Consider the following 20,512-nt stretch of genomic DNA (forward strand, 5'->3'; position numbering starts at 1 on the left):
TCCTCTTCAAATACAAACAACACTGAGAAATCATGATGCTCGGGTTTACTCTGACAGTTGGACTGTGACGGACTAATTGCGAAAGATTTCTTTGTCCATAATCATTAATGATCCCAATTATTTCAACACATACGAAACGGGTCACACGGGGATCAGGGGATCACCCACACCCAACCATCTACTCCTCTCCCTTTGTTAATACGCACTTTTCGCCCTTTTTTTTTTTTTTTAATAACAATAAGTCTGAAATTTATATTAAAAAATTATTCTATTAATAATAATATTCACATTTTTAAAAAAAAAAAATACACGAGAAATTATATATTTTAAAACTGTAAATATTATTATCCTTGCATAAATTCTATATTAACAAAGAAATCATTTTAAAGAGACGGATATGCCATCGAAAGACTACGTGGATCCTCTTGTATTAAGTGTCATTATTATATATTTTAAGAGTAATGGATATTATAAAATTGATCTATATATTTTATTTATCTCTTTTCGAATTGGATAAAAAGTTTAGATAAACAAACCGTAAAAAATCTTAGTTTCAATATATATTACATTTCCTATTTTAGATTACAAAAATGTTTTAAGATAGGAAAATGCTAGTATGCTCTCTAGTTTTATCTCTTCATTTTGACTGCTCATATATTTAAATTTATTTTCACTTAATAGTTAAATAAGTGACTCATATTGGTGTATATTTTTTATTTTTAAAAATATTTAAAGATGTTTAAAAAATGTGAAAAAAAAAACAAAAAATTATAAAATTTATACTAATGGACATGCCCAATAGTCAAAGTTGAGCGGCACACTAACATTGCCCTTTTAAGATAATATTTATTCTATTAACTAGTATATGAGAGTTCAAAACACAAATCCCTCTTAAAAGATTTTTTTAAGTTGACAATAGATTTTTTTTTTTTTTTTAAATCTAAATTTTAAATCTTGAATAACTTCAACATTAAAAGTCCAGACCTTTTCTTCTAGTTTCCTTTTTCAATATACTAATATGAAATCATCAAGGCTATATTTGGACACTTAGAACTTTTCATCTCAAAACTTTTCTTCTAGTCTCATTTTTTATCTCAAATTTTTTTCGTAATTTCCTACTCAAGCATTATTTAAATACAAAACACTTTTCAAAATTTGAAATATTCAAAATTTTCATCTGATAATTACTTAAATATCATTATAACTTTTTCAAACTTCTAAATAAAATACAAAAAATAATATAATCTTTTCAAATTTTAAAATAAAAATAAGATTCAAATAAGATTTTAATTTTATAATAATTTTATTCAACTCTTTCAACATAATCAAATATGAAATAAGGTCAAAAGAAACTTTTACTTTCCTATGGTTTATACTATTTTTATATGAAAAATGATAATCATCTTTATAATCATATTTTTAATGGGGGTATTTTTATAAAAAAAATAATATCGTTTTATATAGAAATATTTTAATCTAAAATATAATAATTATATAAAAAGTTATAACAAAAATTGTACGTTTACTCTTTTTATATACTTTTAATTATCAAATTAAGTCTGAATAATGATACCATCCAATGATTTAGTAGACATTGTTGAAATATAAGCACATTCATTGTTTTTTTTTTTTAACTTAGGCCTAATTTGGGTAGTGAAAATATTCAGAATATTTCATTATTATTTATTTTATTATTATTATTATTTAATTAATTAATATTATTATTCATTATTATTTAATATTCTATCATATTATTTTTATTATTTGTAAAATATTTAAACGTACCTCGCTATTCAAACTAAACTTAACATGCAGTGTTGGTACTATAGAAAAACAAGGGCCCACGGTTTTGCCATTTTATCAATCAATGCATGGTCGTCGTTCTTTGATGTGTAAAACGACAACTGTTTACTCCATAGAAAACAATTGCATAAAATAACAAAAGCGCAACAGTACAAATGACATATTGTGCAGTACCACGCGCTCTGGGTTTTACCTCTTCGGTTTGGTTGATTGGACCGCTCAGCTGTTGCCACGTCGTCACTAACTAGCTCCCAACCCTTCCCAATTCCCACCTGTCTTATTATTGAACAGTATATGCACGCGCTGCGGCGGCAATTGAGTGGTAACCAAGTGTAAATTGTAATGAACGGCTTGGCATACGTTTTATCTGGAAAAAAAAAAAAAAAAAAAAACCATTTCTCCACGACTCTTCCGCAGAGCTCGCTGATTCTGGTCCAGGACTTTTCGTCTGCTGCCTTATCATTTATATATAGCCTGCCGTAAACAGAGACCAGCGATATTCTCTGCATCCCAAGGCTTGCCAAGATTTGCAGGAGCTAGAGCTGAGTTCCAAGGTATTCATTTTTTGGTCATTTCTGGTGCAGTAGTAGTAAGGCAGATGAGTTACTGTAGCATTCTGTAAACGGTCCTCTCGGTTTTGCATGCTCGGTTTTATGACTGTTTTCGGCCTTTTTCTGTTTACTGTTACTCCATAGTTGCTCTTCGTATGGTATCTTTTGTTTGTCCTAATAACGCTTGTAGTGTGTTTGGTGAGAACGTGATATGATGGGTCTTATTAATTAACAGTGGATGATCTCGAAGAAATTAATTTGATTTGCGAAGATAACGTGTTTATGGCAACAGGCCCTTTTCTCTACTATTTATGATAGTGCTATTTAGATCCTACCATATTTTACCACATTTGTTTCCTTTTCCTTTTTTTTCTTAAACCTTTGCTTCTGCAATTGGTATGTTTTGGCAAGTGCCAGTTTTGAGCACCCTTTTGTTCAATGAAGTTCTTGATGGGAGGGATGCGCTTGTCACTCCTTCATTTCTCGTTTGTTGTTCGATGTAGTTCATTTGCCTAGAAATAGCGAAAAGAAAAGAACACCCATTTGGTCTGGAAAATTGTATGCGACTTGGTTCTAGTAGACGTTAAGGCAGTACCTCTGAACTCTCACAGCCTCAGAGGGTTAGACACCCGGTGAGAAGTTCCCAAAGAGTTGGTATGTTTTAGAACGTTACCCTAACTTCTATAGCTATGTTTTTTGGCCTCGTAGATTTCAAGTTTATAAGATTAAGCCAATGGAAAAAGATGAATTTAATAATTTTATTTATTTCTACCATGTCCGTTAATTTCACACTTGTAATCTTACATTGCATCTTTGCCATCTGGGGGGTGATTTTTGTTTTAGTTTCGAAAGATCATGTTACAAGGTTTTGTCAATGTTCTCTAGGATCCTGATCCATTTTCTCTGTTCTTTTCAGGTAGCGAGAGGAAGCAGATTGACGGAAATCCTACGTGGAAGAGTGATTCTGTACTCTGCACTTGAAGTTTGAAACATGTCTTCTGAGGCTTGGATCACTTCTATCTCATGCTCAAGCCCTGTGATGCAATCCTCTGAGGACGACTCTATTTCAATCACACTCCATTGGCTAAAATTCATTTTCCTTTCCCCATGTCCTCAAAGAACTCTATTATCTTCTGTTGACCTCGTCTTCTTGCTCACCCTCTTGGTATTTGGAGTTCAAAAGCTCTATTCAAAGTTCACCTCCAACAGCCAAACCAGCTCTGACCTCCACAAGCCCCTCGTTAGAAACAACAGAGCTGCTCTAAGGACTACACTGTGGTTTAAGCTGTGTCTGATTGCTAGCGTTCTGTTAGCATTTTCTTACACAGTTATAAGCATTTTAACATTTAGTAGCAGCACCCAATTTCCTTGGAAACTAATTGATGGACTATTTTGGCTAGTCCAAGCCATAACTCATGCAGTAATCACAATCTTAATCATCCATGAAAAAATATTTCAAGCTGTTACTCATCCTCTATCACTTCGATTTTATTGGGTTGCAAATTTCATTGTTGCTGCCTTGTTTATGGCCTCTGGGTTTATGCGTTTAGTCTTTGTAGGAGAGCCACAGGACATCGATTTGACATTGGATGATGTAGTTTCTATAGTTTCTTTTCCGTTGTCCATAGTTCTTCTTTTTGCTGCTATTATAGGATCTACTGGGGTGACAGTGACGAGAGAAATTGAAACAGTTATGGATGTAGAAACTAAATCCTATGAACCGCTTTTGAGCCAATCAAATGTGACTGGATTTGCCTCAGCTTCTATAGTTTCCAGGGCCTTTTGGCTTTGGATGAACCCCCTGCTGAGTAAAGGCTACAAATCTCCTCTCAAGATTGAAGAAATCCCATCCCTTTCACCTGAACATAGAGCTGAAAGATTGGCAGTGGTCTTTGAATCAAGTTGGCCTAAACCACATGAAAAATCAAATCACCCGGTCCGAACCACATTGCTCCGGTGCTTCTGGAAGGAAATTGCCTTCACTGCCTCCCTTGCAATTGTGCGGCTCTGTGTCATGTATGTAGGGCCCATTCTTATACAAAGTTTCGTGGATTTCACCTCTGGGAAGAGAAGCTCCCCTTACGAAGGATACTACCTTGTATTGATTCTCCTTGCTGCAAAATTTGTTGAAGTTCTCTCGACTCACCAATTTAACTTCAATTCTCAGAAGCTTGGAATGCTCATTCGATCCACTCTTATCACTTCTTTGTACAAAAAGGGTCTGAGGTTGACAGGTTCTGCTCGGCAGGCTCATGGAGTTGGACAAATAGTGAATTACATGGCTGTTGATGCTCAGCAGCTGTCTGATATGATGCTACAGCTGCATTCCATATGGTTAGTGCCTTTGCAAGTTGCTGTGGCCTTGGTACTCCTGTACAACTACCTTGGCGCTTCGGTAATTACAGCAGTTTTTGGAATTCTTGGTGTTATGGTATTTATTATATTCGGTACTCGGAGGAATAACCGGTTCCAATTCAATGTGATGAGAAATCGCGATTCCAGAATGAAGGCAACAAATGAGATGCTTAATTACATGCGAGTAATCAAGTTCCAGGCATGGGAGGAACACTTCAATAAGAGAATTCAAGCTTTCCGTGAATCGGAGTTTGGATGGCTTTCCAAGTTCATGTACTCGATCTCTGGAAATATTGTTGTAATGTGGAGCACCCCGTTATTGATATCGACCCTCACATTTGCTACTGCAATTTTCTTAGGAGTTACACTTGATGCAGGGACAGTGTTCACAACAACTACAATATTCAAAATCTTGCAGGAACCAATTAGGACATTCCCACAATCGATGATCTCTCTTTCACAAGCAATGATATCACTTGGGAGGTTGGATAAGTACATGATGAGTAGGGAATTGATGAACGATTCGGTGGAGAGAGAGGAGGGATGTGATGGTAGAATTGCTGTGGAAGTTAAGGATGGGGTGTTTAGCTGGGATGATGAAAATGGAGAGGAAGCCTTGAAAAATATAAATTTGGAGATCAATAAAGCGGAGGTTACAGCTATTGTCGGGACTGTGGGATCTGGGAAGTCTTCTCTCCTAGCGTCAATTCTTGGTGAGATGCACAAAATATCAGGAAAGGTATCGATTCTAATGGAGGGTGTATGAGATTTTTCTTTTTTCCTTTGTCATGAATTTAGGTGCTGTGCGCATGTTTCATTGAGAAAGCCTTTCTGCTATTATATCTGCCCGTCTATGTTATGTTTATGCATTGTATGCTGTAAACATGATTTGAATTCTATGTTGGTTGGGATTAATCCAGTTTTTACTTGTATGTAGATACTTACATGGTAGAAGCATAATCAAACACAGCTAGTGAAAACTTTAAATTGGTAAATTGTTCTGATTTGTGAATCTCTGACCGACCTCTATGTCTTTGGTTAAATAGGTCAGGGTTTGCGGAACAACTGCCTATGTAGCTCAAACTTCATGGATTCAAAATGCCACCATTCAAGAGAACATCCTATTCGGTTTGCCACTGGACACAGAGAGATACAGGGAAGTCATCAGGGTTTGTTGCTTGGAAAAAGACATGGAAATGATGGAGTATGGAGATCAGACTGAGATTGGAGAGCGTGGAATCAATTTAAGTGGTGGCCAAAAGCAGCGAATACAACTTGCTCGGGCAGTATATCAGGATTGTGATATCTATCTTCTTGATGATGTCTTTAGCGCTGTTGATGCACATACTGGAACAGAAATATTCAAGGTCACATTGAATTTTACTTTCTTTCTAGTTTGGAATTTCTGTGTAAACTTAATTATTCTCGTTTTATTCCACAAACAACTGGACACAATAGTTTGTCATTTGAAGCAAAGTTAATGCAGTATAACTTTTGAGGTAGTATTATATTATGATAGATCTATGTTTAGTGCATATACTGCTGCCGCACGTTACTTTCTATAAACCAGACTGCTTGTTTTAAATGGTGTTTTCTGTAACATGCTACTTCTACTTCAGAAGCTACTGACTTGACTTACATTTAGATGGCTCTTTTGATCTCCTTAAGACCATGGTATCAGAATGTTTCTGACTGTTTTGTATTCATGCCTTTTCAAAGGAATGTGTGAGAGGAGCTCTCAAAGGCAAGACTATTCTGCTTGTAACCCACCAAGTTGATTTCTTGCATAACGTGGATCTTATCTTAGTAAGTGCAATTTTTTATCTGTTAAGTGTAATTATGACTTATTTTTTGCTGGTTGTTCAATTATTACTCACACAGTAACACACATCTGTTAGTGAGTTTGTTTCTCACTTTTGCTTTCTGATATCAGGTTATGAGAGATGGCATGGTAGTCCAATCGGGAAAGTACAATGATTTACTAGATTCTGGCATGGATTTCACAGCGCTTGTTGCTGCCCATGACACGTCCATGGAACTTGTTGAGGTGGGCACCACAATGCCTGGTGAAAATTCCCCCAAATTACCAAAATCAACTCAAACCTCAGCCAATGGCGAAAGCAAGTCTGTTGATCAGCCAAACTCTGATAAGGGGACATCCAAGCTCATCAAAGAGGAGGAGAGAGAAACTGGCAAAGTGAGCTTGCATGTTTATAAACTTTACTGCACTGAGGCTTTTGGGTGGTGGGGTGTGGCTGCAGTGCTGGTGATGTCTCTACTTTGGCAAGTATCTCTGATGGCGGGTGATTATTGGTTGGCATTCGAAACTTCAGAAGAGCGTGCTATGTCATTCAACCCTTCTTTGTTCATTTCCGTCTATGCAATTATTGCGGTTGTCTCGTTTGTGTTGATACTGATAAGGGCCTTTTCTGTTACATTTGTGGGGCTTAAGACAGCCCAAATTTTCTTTGTGCAAATTCTGCACAGTCTCTTGCATGCTCCCATGTCATTTTTTGACACTACACCTTCGGGAAGAATTCTAAGTCGGGTAAGAATTCTGAATAAGATGGTTTTTTTAGCGTTTGAGGTTTCATTTTTCATGTGAAGTTGTGTAGATTGATGAAGTTTTAATTTCTTATTTTTCCTTCCTGCAGGCGTCAACTGATCAGACGAACATTGACCTCTTCCTCCCCTTTTTTATGAGCTTAACAGTTTCCATGTACATCACAGTGATCAGCATCTTCATCATCACGTGCCAGTATTCTTGGCCCACGGTATTCTTATTGATTCCGCTTGCATGGCTGAATGTCTGGTATCGGGTATGGGCCCTCCTTGTATTGTGTTATTACGATTTGTTGCTGTTGCTATTGTAATCTCACATTAAAGCGACAAATTATTAAACATGTCATATGCCTCCATAGGTGGTCACCTAATAGAATTCCATTAGCCAGAAGGTTTAATGAGTGGTGAACCAGAGCCCAGGACATACATACTATTATTCGTTCTGAACAACTTTGAACCTTGGCATATCGATGCTTAATAGGGTCCCTTTATTTATACAAAGAAAAAGCAACTATATATTTGGTTGTTTTACAGCTAAAGTTTCAATAATAATCGGAACCCAACTTGTTTGAAAGAAATGAGATCATGTAAAGTGATGTTGATGATTTCCCTATCTTGTGGTTCAGGGGTACTATCTTGCATCATCACGTGAATTAACCCGCCTTGACTCTATCACAAAAGCACCTGTTATCCATCATTTCTCAGAAAGTATCTCTGGTGTTGTAACCATCCGCTCATTCAGGAAGCAGGAGGAGTTTTGTGGGGAGAATGTCAAGCGTGTTAATGCCAACTTACGTATGGATTTCCATAACAATGGATCCAATGAGTGGCTGGGTTTCCGTTTAGAACTGCTTGGGAGCTTCATCCTCTGCATTTCTACTATGTTCATGATCCTGCTACCTAGCAGTGTCATAAGGCCAGGTATGAGCATTAGCAATAATTAATGGTAATTTGATTATATGAGATGCCAGACATTTATACAAAGGATCAATCGCAAATGATTTGTCACTGCCTCTTGTTGTTTTTTTGGTTTTTGTTTTTGGTGAATAAGAATTTCCATATTCAATATCAAATGTATCAGATAATCTATGGCTTCTTAACATCATTTTGGGCTTTCCTTATGGGTTTTGGTAAACTCGGCTTTACAAAAGATTTGTCACTGTCTTGTTATTGGTAAATGAGAATTCTTGAATTCAATATCTTGAAATCTCTCATATGATCTATGGACTCTTAATATTCTTTTGGGTTTTGTTTATGGGTTTTGCTAAAATCAAGATTCACGATATGTGTAGTGTTTTCAATGTATGAGCTCTTCCAGTATATGAATGATATTGCGGCGTACCATAAAATCTATTTTTTTTTCCTTTCTTTATTCTAAGACCATCAAATTTTACACATTTAATGTACTGACATGACATTACAGAAAAGTTGACTCATTCATTTCCTCTAAATTATGCAGAAAATGTTGGTTTATCTCTTTCTTATGGATTGTCCCTAAACGCCGTGTTGTTTTGGGCCATATATATGAGCTGCTTCGTGGAAAACAGAATGGTGTCTGTTGAGAGAATAAAGCAATTCACCAATATTCCATCAGAAGCATCATGGGAAATCAAAGACCGTCTTCCTCCTCCAAACTGGCCCACCCATGGAAATATTGACCTCAAAGACTTGCGGGTAAGTGGCCTTCAAATATTTCTGTTCTAGGGAAAATTATATTTTGCACCCTCAAACTACTACCATTTTTTCAATTTCCATCCTAAACTATCAGACTAGTATTTTGCACCCTAAACTACAAATTTAACAATTTTGACTGTTGATTAAAATCTGACCATTAAAATCAATGAAAATTTCCAAAATTTGATTTGGTAGTTTACCTTAAAAATTGCGAATTTTGGTGGTTTATGGTGCATCTTGCAAAAGCGGTGGTAGTTTAGGTGTGTAAAGGAGTGTAATTTTCCCTTAGGTTTTTATGTTTTGATAATTAAATTGAACTTCATGTGGTATTTGTTAGAGTTTCCCTCCTACGCTATTGTATTATCCCTTAGTTGATATTACTTTTGTCTTGCTCAGAAAAAAAAAAACAAATTGAACTTCATGTCTTCAAATTCCTAAATTATCAAAATCAGTATTCTGTGGTTAGAATTTGATGGAAAGATGGCCTGATGCTAACACGTAAATCAAAAGAAAGTATTTAACTAGATTTTTTTACCTCTGGTAAAATTTAGAGGAATCTTATGCTTTCAAACATAAAACAAGTTAATATTAGTTAATAATAACATCTATGCTAATAATACCCTGCATCTTTGGCATGCAGGTTAGATATCGTCCAAACACTCCTCTAGTTCTGAAAGGGATTACTCTAAGCATTCGTGGGGGAGAAAAGATTGGGGTCGTTGGTCGAACAGGAAGTGGGAAGTCAACTTTGATCCAGGTTTTCTTTAGGCTGGTTGAACCTTCGGGAGGGAAAATCGTTATAGATGGCCTTGACATTTGCATGCTTGGGCTTCATGATCTTAGGTCTCGGTTTGGTATCATTCCTCAAGAACCTGTTCTTTTTGAAGGGACAGTGAGAAGCAACATGGATCCAATTGGACAGTATTCAGATGACAAGATATGGAAGGTAAACTTACCTCTGTTATTTTCAGATTATTGTCAAGAGTTTTATGCTGGCAGGAGAGATGCTTATCCTAACAAACATTTGTTTTTAAATTAGTTAAAATACCACTTCTGTATCAATTATTGCTCTAATGGGCCTGATTATGTTTTTGGACCCATGTAGCAGTTCCTTTTTTTTTTTCACATGTGATTTTTCATTAACATTGATGGAGTAATATATTTAGCACACTATAGCATTTCTGGCATGGCATACTTTTAAGAACCATATGTACAAAAGTTTGCATATATCATCTGTTTGCAGAGCTGAGGGCTTATTACTTTTGCAGAGCCTGGAGCGTTGCCAACTTAAAGATGCGGTGGTTGCAAAACCTGATAAGCTCGATTCTTTAGGTAAGTGACTTGCCATTTTTTGCAGTATGCTCTTCCAAAAGAAGTATCAATCCGCAACTGACCATTTCCATAATATTGGACTCCTTAGTGGCTGATGATGGGGACAATTGGAGTGTGGGACAAAGACAGCTTCTTTGTTTGGGCAGGGTTATGCTTAAGCATAGCAAAGTCTTGTTCATGGATGAAGCCACTGCTTCTGTTGATTCCCAGACTGATGCTGTAATTCAGAAGATCATCCGGGAGGACTTTGCATCCTGTACAATTATCAGCATTGCTCACCGAATACCCACAGTCATGGACTGTGATAGGGTTTTAGTAATAGATGCAGGTCTGTGTTTCTCTCTTTTCTTTGTTTCCATGAAATGATTATGCATTTGCATAGGTTAGAGGTTATTGTGATCTACATTTTCCTTTCAATGTATCAGAGTCTACATCTTTATAGCTAGGTCATGAAAAAATTTCTGGGCAAAAGAAATATTATTATTCCAAAAGGAAGTTTCATTTTAGTGGCAGCATCAACTCACTTAGCATATGACCAGTTTAGCGAAATTTACATCCAGAATGGTCCAGATCTCACATTATGGTATACACCCGGTGGTGCTAGAGGATTGATGACTTGTTTTCGAAATAAGATGGGAGGAAAAATAAAAGTGGATGGCTACTTTGAGGACTTCCAAATTTTCATACATGATGAAAATCATAATTGATAAATTTTGCTTGACAGTTTTTATTCAACATGCATTGGGCTCTTACATAGAGAAACCCTTTTACAATAGACAGCTTGATATGGTTCAAATCTCTTTATGAAAATTATTTTCTTTCAACCGCACAAGAATGTGGAAATAATACAATGAATTGCTTACATGAAGCTAATTGAAATATGCTACCAATAATAATTGATTTTGTACCTTATTTGGATTCATAACACACTATAGGTTTGTTGGAACAGGAAGATTGATATATGTTGGAAACAAATGTTCTTCCAATGTAAATAAAGTCATTCTTTCTCTCTGCCACTGTGATTTTGAATGCTGAATACCAAGAATAGGCTGACTATGCACGTTTTATCAATACCCTTTATGCACATCCCTAGTGAACTAGCTCACCAACAAGAGCGGGCCCAAATCGTTTTCCTTGGAAACAAGAAAGTTTTTGTTCCTTCCATATGGCTTAAGCTGCATGTTGACTTCATAATTTATAGGATTTGCCTGATACTGCTTGGCATTGCTTACCAAATGAAGTTTGAAGCTTATGCTATGCCCCTTCTCTTTCTACTTCTTGACAGGATGGGCAAAGGAATTTGATAAACCATCTCGTCTGCTCGAAAGGCGATCACTCTTTGGGGCATTGGTTCAAGAGTATGCCAACCGCTCATCTGGGTTGTAAGACAACCCTAGTCAGTCTCCTTTCCTATCCAACTGCTGCTAGTCTTGGTGAAACCATCAGATCCCATGACAGAATTCCCTTACTAGGTAGCTGATTACTCTTTTCATTGTTTTTTTTTTTTTTTAATGCACAGGGTCTTTTGTATTAACGCCCCACTATTTGCAATCCCTCTAAATGCAATTGCAATTGAATTGTAGAAAGCATATGAAAGTTATAGGCAGCTCAATATTAGTGCTGTTATTCAAGGTAACAATCAAGTCGTTAAGATAAATTGACTGATGAAAAACTATTGATGCCCCATAGTTTTTGCTCCGTTTGACACAATTAATGCTGCATGGTTGATGCCTATGGGGACTCTTGCTTCCCAAACGAGATATGAACCATTTATGGACCAGTTTTACTTTACATATTAGATCTCTTATACATGTTGAGGGAGCTCTTCATGTGGGGTCTAGACTCTAGAGGCAAATGACATGAATCTCATTCTCATCTCCAAATTTTGCCAATTGAGGTTCAACCTCATAACCTCTATTAAGATTTCTTATAAAAAATATCCTTTACACCACCATTTGGATAATCACAAGGAATCAAGTATTGAAAAATAAAAATAATTAAAAAATAATTCTTTTGAAATATTGTAGATTAAAAAAAAGGCTTTGGAAGGTGATTGTTCGGCCTTCAAAGAATGGTCCGGCCACTCGAGAGGAGTGCTTGGAGTTAGGGATGGCCGGCGGGCCGGCGGCCACCACCCTTCATAGGGTGGATCTGCCATCAGCCTGTCCGAGAAAAGGTAGATTCATCCCATTTAAGAGGTGGGGATAACCACCACCCTTGGGATGTTTTTATTTCTTTATAATTTTTAAATAAATTATTGAAAATAATATAATGTCTTACAATATTTTAAAAAAAAGGAGATTTACTATGAATCAACCATTATTTATTCTCACACCTCAGACTTATAACTTTCATAGGGTGTGATGGTGTTTTTCATAGGGTATGAATGTGTTTTTTATAGGATGTAAGGTGTGGGGTGGTGAATAGTTGCTGATGAAAAGAATTTTTCTAATACACTGTATGTCATATTTGTTTTTTTATTTATTAAAGTAAATATTGAAATATTATTTTGATATGCAAAAACATTTATTTATCATGTAAGACACTATACTTGTTAAATGAAAAAAATAAATAAATAACATAATGATGATCTTGATGCGATAAAAATAAATAAATGAAAATAAGATTAGATACAGCCAAATAAAAAATAATTAAGGTAACATTATCTATGGAGAGACCCCCCACTACAACATTTTATTTTTATTTTTATTCCATAAAAAGAACTGCTTGATCTAAACTTGCACATAAATATTAAACGCAACGTTTCGGACTTGTTTTCTTACCATAAGTTCTTCAGCCCTTAAACCCTACTCTTCTCCTGTCCAGAGAAACCACAGAGGCCGAGAGAGAGGATGGGGGGGTCACGTAGAAAGTACAAGAAGTTGAAGCCGAAGGTGCGGGTGGGACTACCGAAAAGAAAACCTAACGTATTCAAGCCGGCATTCTCTCTTCCTCCGAAGCTCAGCTCCTTGCTTCCGCAAGACCTCAAGTGGGACGACAAGGCCAGCGTCATCCATAACTACAAGTCTTTCGGCGTCCTTTCCAACCCTAACATGCTTGGCGTCCGATCCCGCACCTCTCACATCATCGAAAGCGACTCTCTCCAGGTCCCTCAGACGTCCGATGGACCTGAAACTGCCTCCTCGGAGCTCGATCCGATCGATTCCGGTAGCGACCTCGAGGAGGACGGTCTGTTCTTTATCCCTTTTGATTTTCATTTTTTTTCCTACGGCGATGATTTCTGGCTTCTGTTTGAATCTGTGATAAATTTCCAAATTTGAGGGATTGTTTATTGTTTATTTAATTTTCTAACTGTGCTGATCATTATGCTTCATTTCCCTTTACTGGGAAGTCTGACCAGTGAAAGACACTAATTGAAGATATATAGCCTTTCAATTGGACTGGACTGTACTAAAAATGTCTTATTTTCTTTTCTAGGTCTATCGATCTCTCGGCAGACTGTTAGTTTAATTTTCGTGTAGGATGTTGGATTCTGGGTTCTGAATGATATATACTGGGTGCTATATTTTACATTTTTTCCTGTATAAATTTTCTGTTTAAATACTAAATTTGTCCTGATTCAGAACAGGAAATCTTGTATTAATTGCCTTCTGACTTGCCTTTTGTCATGCAATATAACCTTTTCTTTTATATGGAGCTTTTTTTTGTAAGAATACAGACCTTTCTTTCTTTCTTTTTTTTTATAAGAAATATAGACCTTTTTAGAAATAAAAAAGTTCAGTATGATGGGAAAATGGTCATATATGACCTGTGAATTTGAGAGTATGAGTTGCAAAGGCCAATGTTTCTTTAAAGAAATACTACATACTACACCTATGCTAATGCGTTGACATGACAATGTCCATCAACCCTTATATTTTACTTTTAGGAAAACAATAGTTTGTCCAAGGGTCAATGGACTGTACCACTTTAATACAGTAGAGCGAAGTATATAGTATAACTCATTTGCTTGATCGCATTTGCCATATTGGAGGAATGCTACTTTCATTGTGTTCCTCCCAGACCTACATAAGGCTCTGTCCCTATTTAACATTTCCTTGCAAATTTGTTATTGTTACAAGACGTAGGACTTTTTAATCATGTCGTTCCTACCATGCATACATGTTGGGGCAAGTAAAAAAAATCCCTTCTTATGAATCAAGGTATCTTAAAATTCGAGATGTTAGTATAAAATAGCAAAGAATATGGATCCAGGCATCCATAAATCCCAGAAGCTAACATCCTTCCAAAAAAGTGATAAAACCTTAGGATATACCCATAAAATGTCTAAAATTTAACAGCCTAACAAGAAACTGATAAATCCCTACGATCATTAAATATAAGACACGCAAGTTTTAGCTTTTAAAGAAACTGTTTGAATTCAGCATCCACTCTCCATCTAGTTGATGGGAAAGAATATAAAGAATCGCACTTGTTAGAAGCCTAAATGGTCTAGATGAAGGAAAACTTCCCTTGTATCTGCCTAAAGTGAATGCAATCCTCAAACAATTGTGCAAGTGAAGTCTTAATACCAAAAAGCTTAACACTAGACCCATTATATTAGTCTCTTCTAGAGATCAGTTTGTAGTTGGGCTATGCCTATTTTCCTATTTTCTAATGAATAAAACTTCTTGATTACCTATAAAAAAAGGAAGGTCCGTTGGTCAAAGAGATCCATCAATTTGATCTTTCAGGAAGTTTTCAGTTTAGATTGTTAGCTATATTTATATTGTACATGTAAATGCACAGCTCTTTTCATGGAAGTTCTGTTATAGATGTTCAAGTTTGTCCGTACTGAAAGGACATGATCCATTTGAGCAGTCTTTGATAATGGCTGATTCCATGACTTCTCTTTTGGCCACAAAGATTTGAAAACAGCACTGGGAAAGCAGCGAAGAGATGGGGAATCCGCACCTCCACAACCATTGACATCAATGCAGCGTCTTCATATAGGTCGGCTGATTGAGAAATATGGAGACGATTACGAGGTAGAATAAAAGTTTAGATTTCTTTTTATAAGGGGGGTTTGGGGTTATGGGGACTTGAGCAGTGGATATACCTCTTGAGAAAGGATGGCTAATGCTGTTACCTTGCAAGACCATTGGCAAATTTTTTTTTTTTTTTTTTGTCTCAAGTTCGTGAAATTAGTACTTAATCGTTTTTTTTTAATGTGCTGTAGAGGATGTTCATGGATACAAAGCTAAATGCCATGCAGCATTCAGTTGCAACTCTGGAGAAACTTTGCAAAAGGTATCACATGCATAAAGATAGGAATCCATTGATAGTTTCTAGTTGAGAATGGCTTTGTTTGGTGCCGGGATGCCTTTTGATCCCTTGGAACTACAGTACTTTGTTTGGAATCTCAATTTGTTGTATGCTGATTTATGCAAGTCTATTGTTACTTAAAAATTAAAGGAACTTAGCTCAAGGGTAGATGATTATCAGTCTCTCTGTTCGCACCCTGTGTGTGGATGATGATGGGCCTTTCGAATCCATCCTCCGGTGGCCTGTCTTACCTACACGGAAGTCCGGGGGGGGGGGGGGGGGGGGGTGGTTTGGAATTCTCAGGGTCTCCTCTATTTTGTAATGCAAACATGAGTGGCTTGATAAGACTAGGAGCTGGTAATATTGATCCAAAACTTGCAAAGAAAGTTGCACTTTTGACTTGGAAGAAGAAAGAAGTGAACCTTTTGTGCTACTTTCGGATAAAAAGGGCCAAAAGTAATATATACTGAGCTTGGGCTTGATGACGAAGAAGTAAATTAAGGACCACTGGTTTAATTCCTTTTTATCATTCCATCTAAAATCTTCTGTCGCTCTGTAATCCACCGTATCAATGAATCATCGTCACTGTTTGCTTTGGCGTGATATGTTTTCTCGAAAATAATTTCCAACTGTCATTCTTTCAACGTTCATTGACATGGCATCAAATGATTGTAACAAGTAAAACATAGCAACCATCCATACAAACAGTTGCAATCAATCAAATCACTGTTATATATACTGAGTTGAAACAAACGGACTATACAAAAAGAAAAAGAAAGAAGAAAATAAACACAAACAGGATGCATCGTTGATGCTGATTCTATATCTAGCACTAGGAATGAAATTGCCTAATTAAACCCCCATAAACGCCCGACATTGGTTCTCCCAGTGCTCTTTCGACTGCCGAAGCCTCTCTATTCTTTCTGTCTGAAGCCGCTCCTCCCAGTATTCCCTGCAGCTGTTCAATATATGCGTGTTCAGTTTTTCATTTATTCTTTCTATTAATTCTGATTCAAATGTCTTCTTAAACATAAGGTTTAACTTCCAAATGGCCTATACCTTCTGCTCAATAGAATATTAAGCTCGTCCAGGTGTACAGCACCTTCATAAACTCTGGCCTGCAAATCAACAGAAAGGAATTACCATGTATTGCCAAAAGGTGAAGAGTTTATATTTTTATAGCACTTGAGGCAGAGAAGCCAAAAAGATGAAGATTGTGTAAATTCTATATGTTCAGTTCTGTTTTATTTTTTATTTTTTATTTTTTCTCCTGGTGAAACGAAAGAACTACTCAATACATATCTGCATCTTGTCACCCTGCGACGACATTATCATCAACAGAGAGAGCTGTCCCACAATCTAAGAGATTGAAATATGGTAACTTACCTCTCGGCAAAGAGGGCATTTGGCTTTAGACTCTGCTGCCTTCAGTCCATCCACAATAGTCACTCCTGCGGCCGAGCAAGCACACATGTAGCAGAATATATGGCCACATGTGAGGGAAACCGCATCAAAGACTGTATCCTGTTACCAAAGAAGAAAAAAAAAATTTAACAATCGAATAACGGTCAATGGAGGTGAACTCAATGAAGTACCATCAAGACAGAGTCAATAATTGCGCTTATTATTTAGATTGGCAAACAGATAATATCTATGGTCCTAGAATCTGAAGTGCTCTATGTTTTATACTGATAAAATATGATTCTTGAATACTATTGGAGAGAGCAGATCCAGACTATGGAAGCCTGACTTCTAAAAACTGACCATATGCAAGGTCTAGAGTGAAATTAGAAACTAGATTGTGGTCAAGCAATTTTATGATTCTTTTTTGTCATTTCTAGACCAATCTCAATAGATCTTTTAGTTCTGCAAGTGGATGTTTTATGTTATTAGATGTCCTATTTGCACACGAACATGTACCATGCACATCCACAAAGCCCAGAGATTCCATCAATGTCCTTAATGTAGTTTAGTTTGCACAAGACCTCAGCAAAATGAAAGCTGGAACTTACCAAGCATATAGAACAAGTCAAATCAATATCAACTTTGACTGAATCAAAGAGCTCACAAGTAAGTGATGGTTTGCCATCATTAAATGTGAGGTTGCAGCCCTCAAACAATGTTGGTGCCTTCCTAGATTTGATCTTGCTTTCCCTTAGATTGATGTGGAAAGCCATGAGCTCACAGAGCCAGGGACTCTGAAGAATTTCAATATGCATGCTTTGTGCTTGTGACTTGAAGGCCTGACCTTGCTTAGAGTAATGAATCTGAGGTCAAGATGAAAAAAATTCAAGCAAATTCATAAAAGGAAAACCAAATATTATCAAATCGTGTGGTTAACACTCATTTCAAAAAGTGGGATAGATATACTTTATCATATTTCTTCAGAATTTTTCTTATTGCAATGGCATTGATCAGTGCATAAGTAACAAGGTCCTTTCCTTCTTGGATTAAGGTGCCATGATTCTTTTGTAGCTTGCCTTTGAACCAAATAATGTACTTCCGAAAGCCAGAAGCAAGATGCAGCTCAAGCAATTTCTGTGCACGCTCATTGAAGCAACCTACTACTGCAGACATTTCCTTGAGAAGAGAAGGAAAGAACGTTCCATCGCACACTACACACATCGGATAGAACAATCTAAACGCTTAAAGTTCTTCTCCAGTATATTGTATTTTTTATCTCGAAATCTAGATCAGTGGTAATCTACCAAAATGATACAAAAACAGAAGCTATTGGCATCATATCATGGCACTAGGCTCAATCCTCAGTAAAAGAAAAAAAAAATTAACCAAGTCTCATTTCAAATGCAATGAGAATGAACATGATAATTGCAGAATTATAACATACAAAGTACCACTGCTTTCATTACGACGAAAAACTCCCCCCCCTACAGACGAAGGTAAAAGAACAGAAGGTAATATGTCAAAATTAGATTACGGCCGTTTGGATACAGAAATGATTTCATTTCATCTCATCTCATCGTTACAATTTTTTTAAATTTCCACATAAAATATAATAAGCAATTCAATTTTTTCAAATCATAAAACAATAATAATATTAAAAAATAATATTCTAACAATATTTTATTCAACTTTCATCTAAATCTATCTCATTTCACCTCCCTATCCAAACGGGGACTACGTTAGAGTCTGCAGGTATCGTCTCGATGTCTACTGCAATCGATTATTGTTCTGATAACTCGGCTCCAAAATATCTATTACCTTCAAAATAGCTTTGAAATGGAAAAATAAAGCTACTTTTCATGATTGAGTTTGGTAGTATGAGTTATAAAGGATCTATAAAAAAAGAGCATCGAGACAGAGAAAGAGATCGTGAAGAAAACGTTGAAGATGCATCAAATAGAACCAAGGAATCATTCAATCATACATCATTTGGGTTTGATCTAAAAAAAAAAAAAAGCAGGAAAAAAAGTGTTACTGGAATTATTTCAGACAAAACATTTGCAACAGATAACATTGGTAAAATTCCTTCAATAAGGAAAAAATAAAAAAATAAAAGAGAGAGCGAGTAAAAATTACTTGATCTGAGCACATAACAAAATCCAACAGATTTACCAGAAAGCCAATCTAGATTAGGGAACTGCGCAAGAACCCAAACAAACTAGAAAATATGAGAAAAATATTTAAAACTGTTGGTTGTTTTTCAAATTACCCGGGCAATGGTCAGGACATGTTTGGCTGTCATGGACCCCGTCAATGCCATTGCCAGACTGAAGATCGCTCCGGCAATTCTTCAACATCTTCTTTAGCTTCTTGAAGCCAAGCCCAGGCAGTTTTTTATCCTGGCCTTGCATGTACTCCTGGTATTTTTTACAAAACTTCATCTTTCACCAAACACTGTAATTCGTTCTCTTGCTTTCTTCAAGATCAATGTTTCACATAGTTCAAAAAACGAAAAACAAAAGGTGGTAAATCAAGATTGAGCTTGGTAAGATGAACATAACCCAACTAAGTCTGAAAGTGAATCCTTCAGTTTTTGTCTGACGCTCTCTGCCCCTTCAGGTGGTTCGCTCTCTCTCTCTGTGGGATGATACGCAACGGTTTGAGTCTGGGCCAAGTGACAAAGCATTTAAAGGCCAAGGAATAAATCACAGAGAAAAAGTCAATTTACGGAAGTTTCTCGTTTTAACTTAACCCACATTTTACCGTGAGTTGTTATAGGAAAATGATTTGGGTAGGAGGGGATGCAAATTTATAAATAAAAAAAAGGTCTTTTATTTTTATTTATTTATTATATATCTTATTTTTTTCCAAGAGTTTGTCCGTAACTTACGTTCAAAAAAGACATCGTATCTACTAATACTCTAGTTGTAAAGATATTTTTTATGAGACTATAGTACTTGTATGATATATGGGTAATGCTATTGAGACCGATAATGAATCGATAAAGTTTGACTGATAAATGTAAATACATTTTTTTTCCTTTTATTTCAATCATTTTTTATATATATTTAAATATTTTTAAAAAATAAAAAATATCAATTTACTAATAGTCACTTCTTTAATATTTAAGTGAGAAAAATTAAAAAATTAAAAAATTCAATCGATCACTTTTAACGGTAACTTTTATCTGTTCAATTATCATTTTCCATGATAGATATATATTATATATATATATATATATATCATAAAATATCATAATTCTTATACCATATCATCTTGTGATAGGATGTATTTATCACTCTATTCATAATATTTAATAACTTTTTATAATTAAAAATGTAATGTTGTTTTTTGGGCACGAGGTGAAAGATGTGCTAATATACGTTAAAGGAAATTATATATGGACAGACATTCATTGCAAAAATAGACTGAAAGTTTCTGATCATTTAAACTGTACAAGGTTCTAAAACTATATATCCTACCAAGACTTTCAATGGCAAATCTTGATATTTTCATGTTTCAAGAAGTTCGAATTTTGATTAAAACTATAGCATTTTTCGTTTGAG

The 20,512-nt window shown here is 35.9% G+C and overlaps 3 protein-coding genes across 5 annotated transcripts; 2 read left to right on the forward strand and 1 right to left on the reverse strand.

Moving 5' to 3' along the window:
• Positions 1 to 2,191: 2,191 nt before the first annotated feature.
• Positions 2,192 to 11,961, forward strand: LOC121261580 (ABC transporter C family member 14). The gene is made up of 12 exons (XM_041164013.1): positions 2,192 to 2,357; positions 3,271 to 5,448; positions 5,756 to 6,076; positions 6,429 to 6,515; positions 6,643 to 7,257; positions 7,364 to 7,528; positions 7,898 to 8,192; positions 8,731 to 8,945; positions 9,586 to 9,891; positions 10,214 to 10,277; positions 10,366 to 10,605; positions 11,563 to 11,961. The coding sequence occupies exons 2-12, from the start codon at positions 3,346 to 3,348 to the stop codon at positions 11,661 to 11,663; spliced, it is 4,512 nt and encodes a 1,503-aa protein (XP_041019947.1). The 5' UTR covers positions 2,192 to 2,357; positions 3,271 to 3,345; the 3' UTR covers positions 11,664 to 11,961.
• Positions 11,962 to 12,333: 372 nt separating this feature from the next.
• Positions 12,334 to 15,770, forward strand: LOC121261582 (nucleolar protein 16-like). Of its 2 annotated transcripts, XM_041164016.1 has the most exons (4): positions 12,334 to 12,452; positions 13,102 to 13,466; positions 15,144 to 15,265; positions 15,457 to 15,770. In XM_041164016.1, exons 2-4 carry the CDS (start codon positions 13,130 to 13,132, stop codon positions 15,571 to 15,573), a joined length of 576 nt encoding a protein of 191 aa, XP_041019950.1. In that variant the 5' UTR covers positions 12,334 to 12,452; positions 13,102 to 13,129; the 3' UTR covers positions 15,574 to 15,770. The 2 variants fall into 2 exon arrangements, with proteins under 2 accessions (XP_041019950.1, XP_041019951.1); XM_041164017.1 differs by lacking the exon at positions 12,334 to 12,452 and having other exon boundaries at positions 13,086 to 13,466.
• Positions 15,771 to 16,250: 480 nt separating this feature from the next.
• Positions 16,251 to 19,612, reverse strand: LOC121261581 (probable E3 ubiquitin-protein ligase BAH1-like 1). Of its 2 annotated transcripts, none has more exons than XM_041164015.1 (6): positions 19,216 to 19,612; positions 17,913 to 18,109; positions 17,555 to 17,809; positions 16,929 to 17,066; positions 16,602 to 16,660; positions 16,251 to 16,500 (listed from the first exon to the last, which is right to left on the reverse strand). In XM_041164015.1, exons 1-6 carry the CDS (start codon positions 19,385 to 19,387, stop codon positions 16,395 to 16,397), a joined length of 927 nt encoding a protein of 308 aa, XP_041019949.1. In that variant the 5' UTR covers positions 19,388 to 19,612; the 3' UTR covers positions 16,251 to 16,394. The 2 variants fall into 2 exon arrangements, with proteins under 2 accessions (XP_041019949.1, XP_041019948.1); XM_041164014.1 differs by having other exon boundaries at positions 17,913 to 18,157; positions 19,216 to 19,611.
• Between the last annotated feature and the right edge of the window lie 900 nt (positions 19,613 to 20,512).

The sequence above is a fragment of the Juglans microcarpa x Juglans regia genome, chromosome 4D, assembly GCF_004785595.1.
Source record: "Juglans microcarpa x Juglans regia isolate MS1-56 chromosome 4D, Jm3101_v1.0, whole genome shotgun sequence".
In the NCBI taxonomy this organism is placed as follows: Eukaryota; Viridiplantae; Streptophyta; class Magnoliopsida; order Fagales; family Juglandaceae; genus Juglans; species Juglans microcarpa x Juglans regia.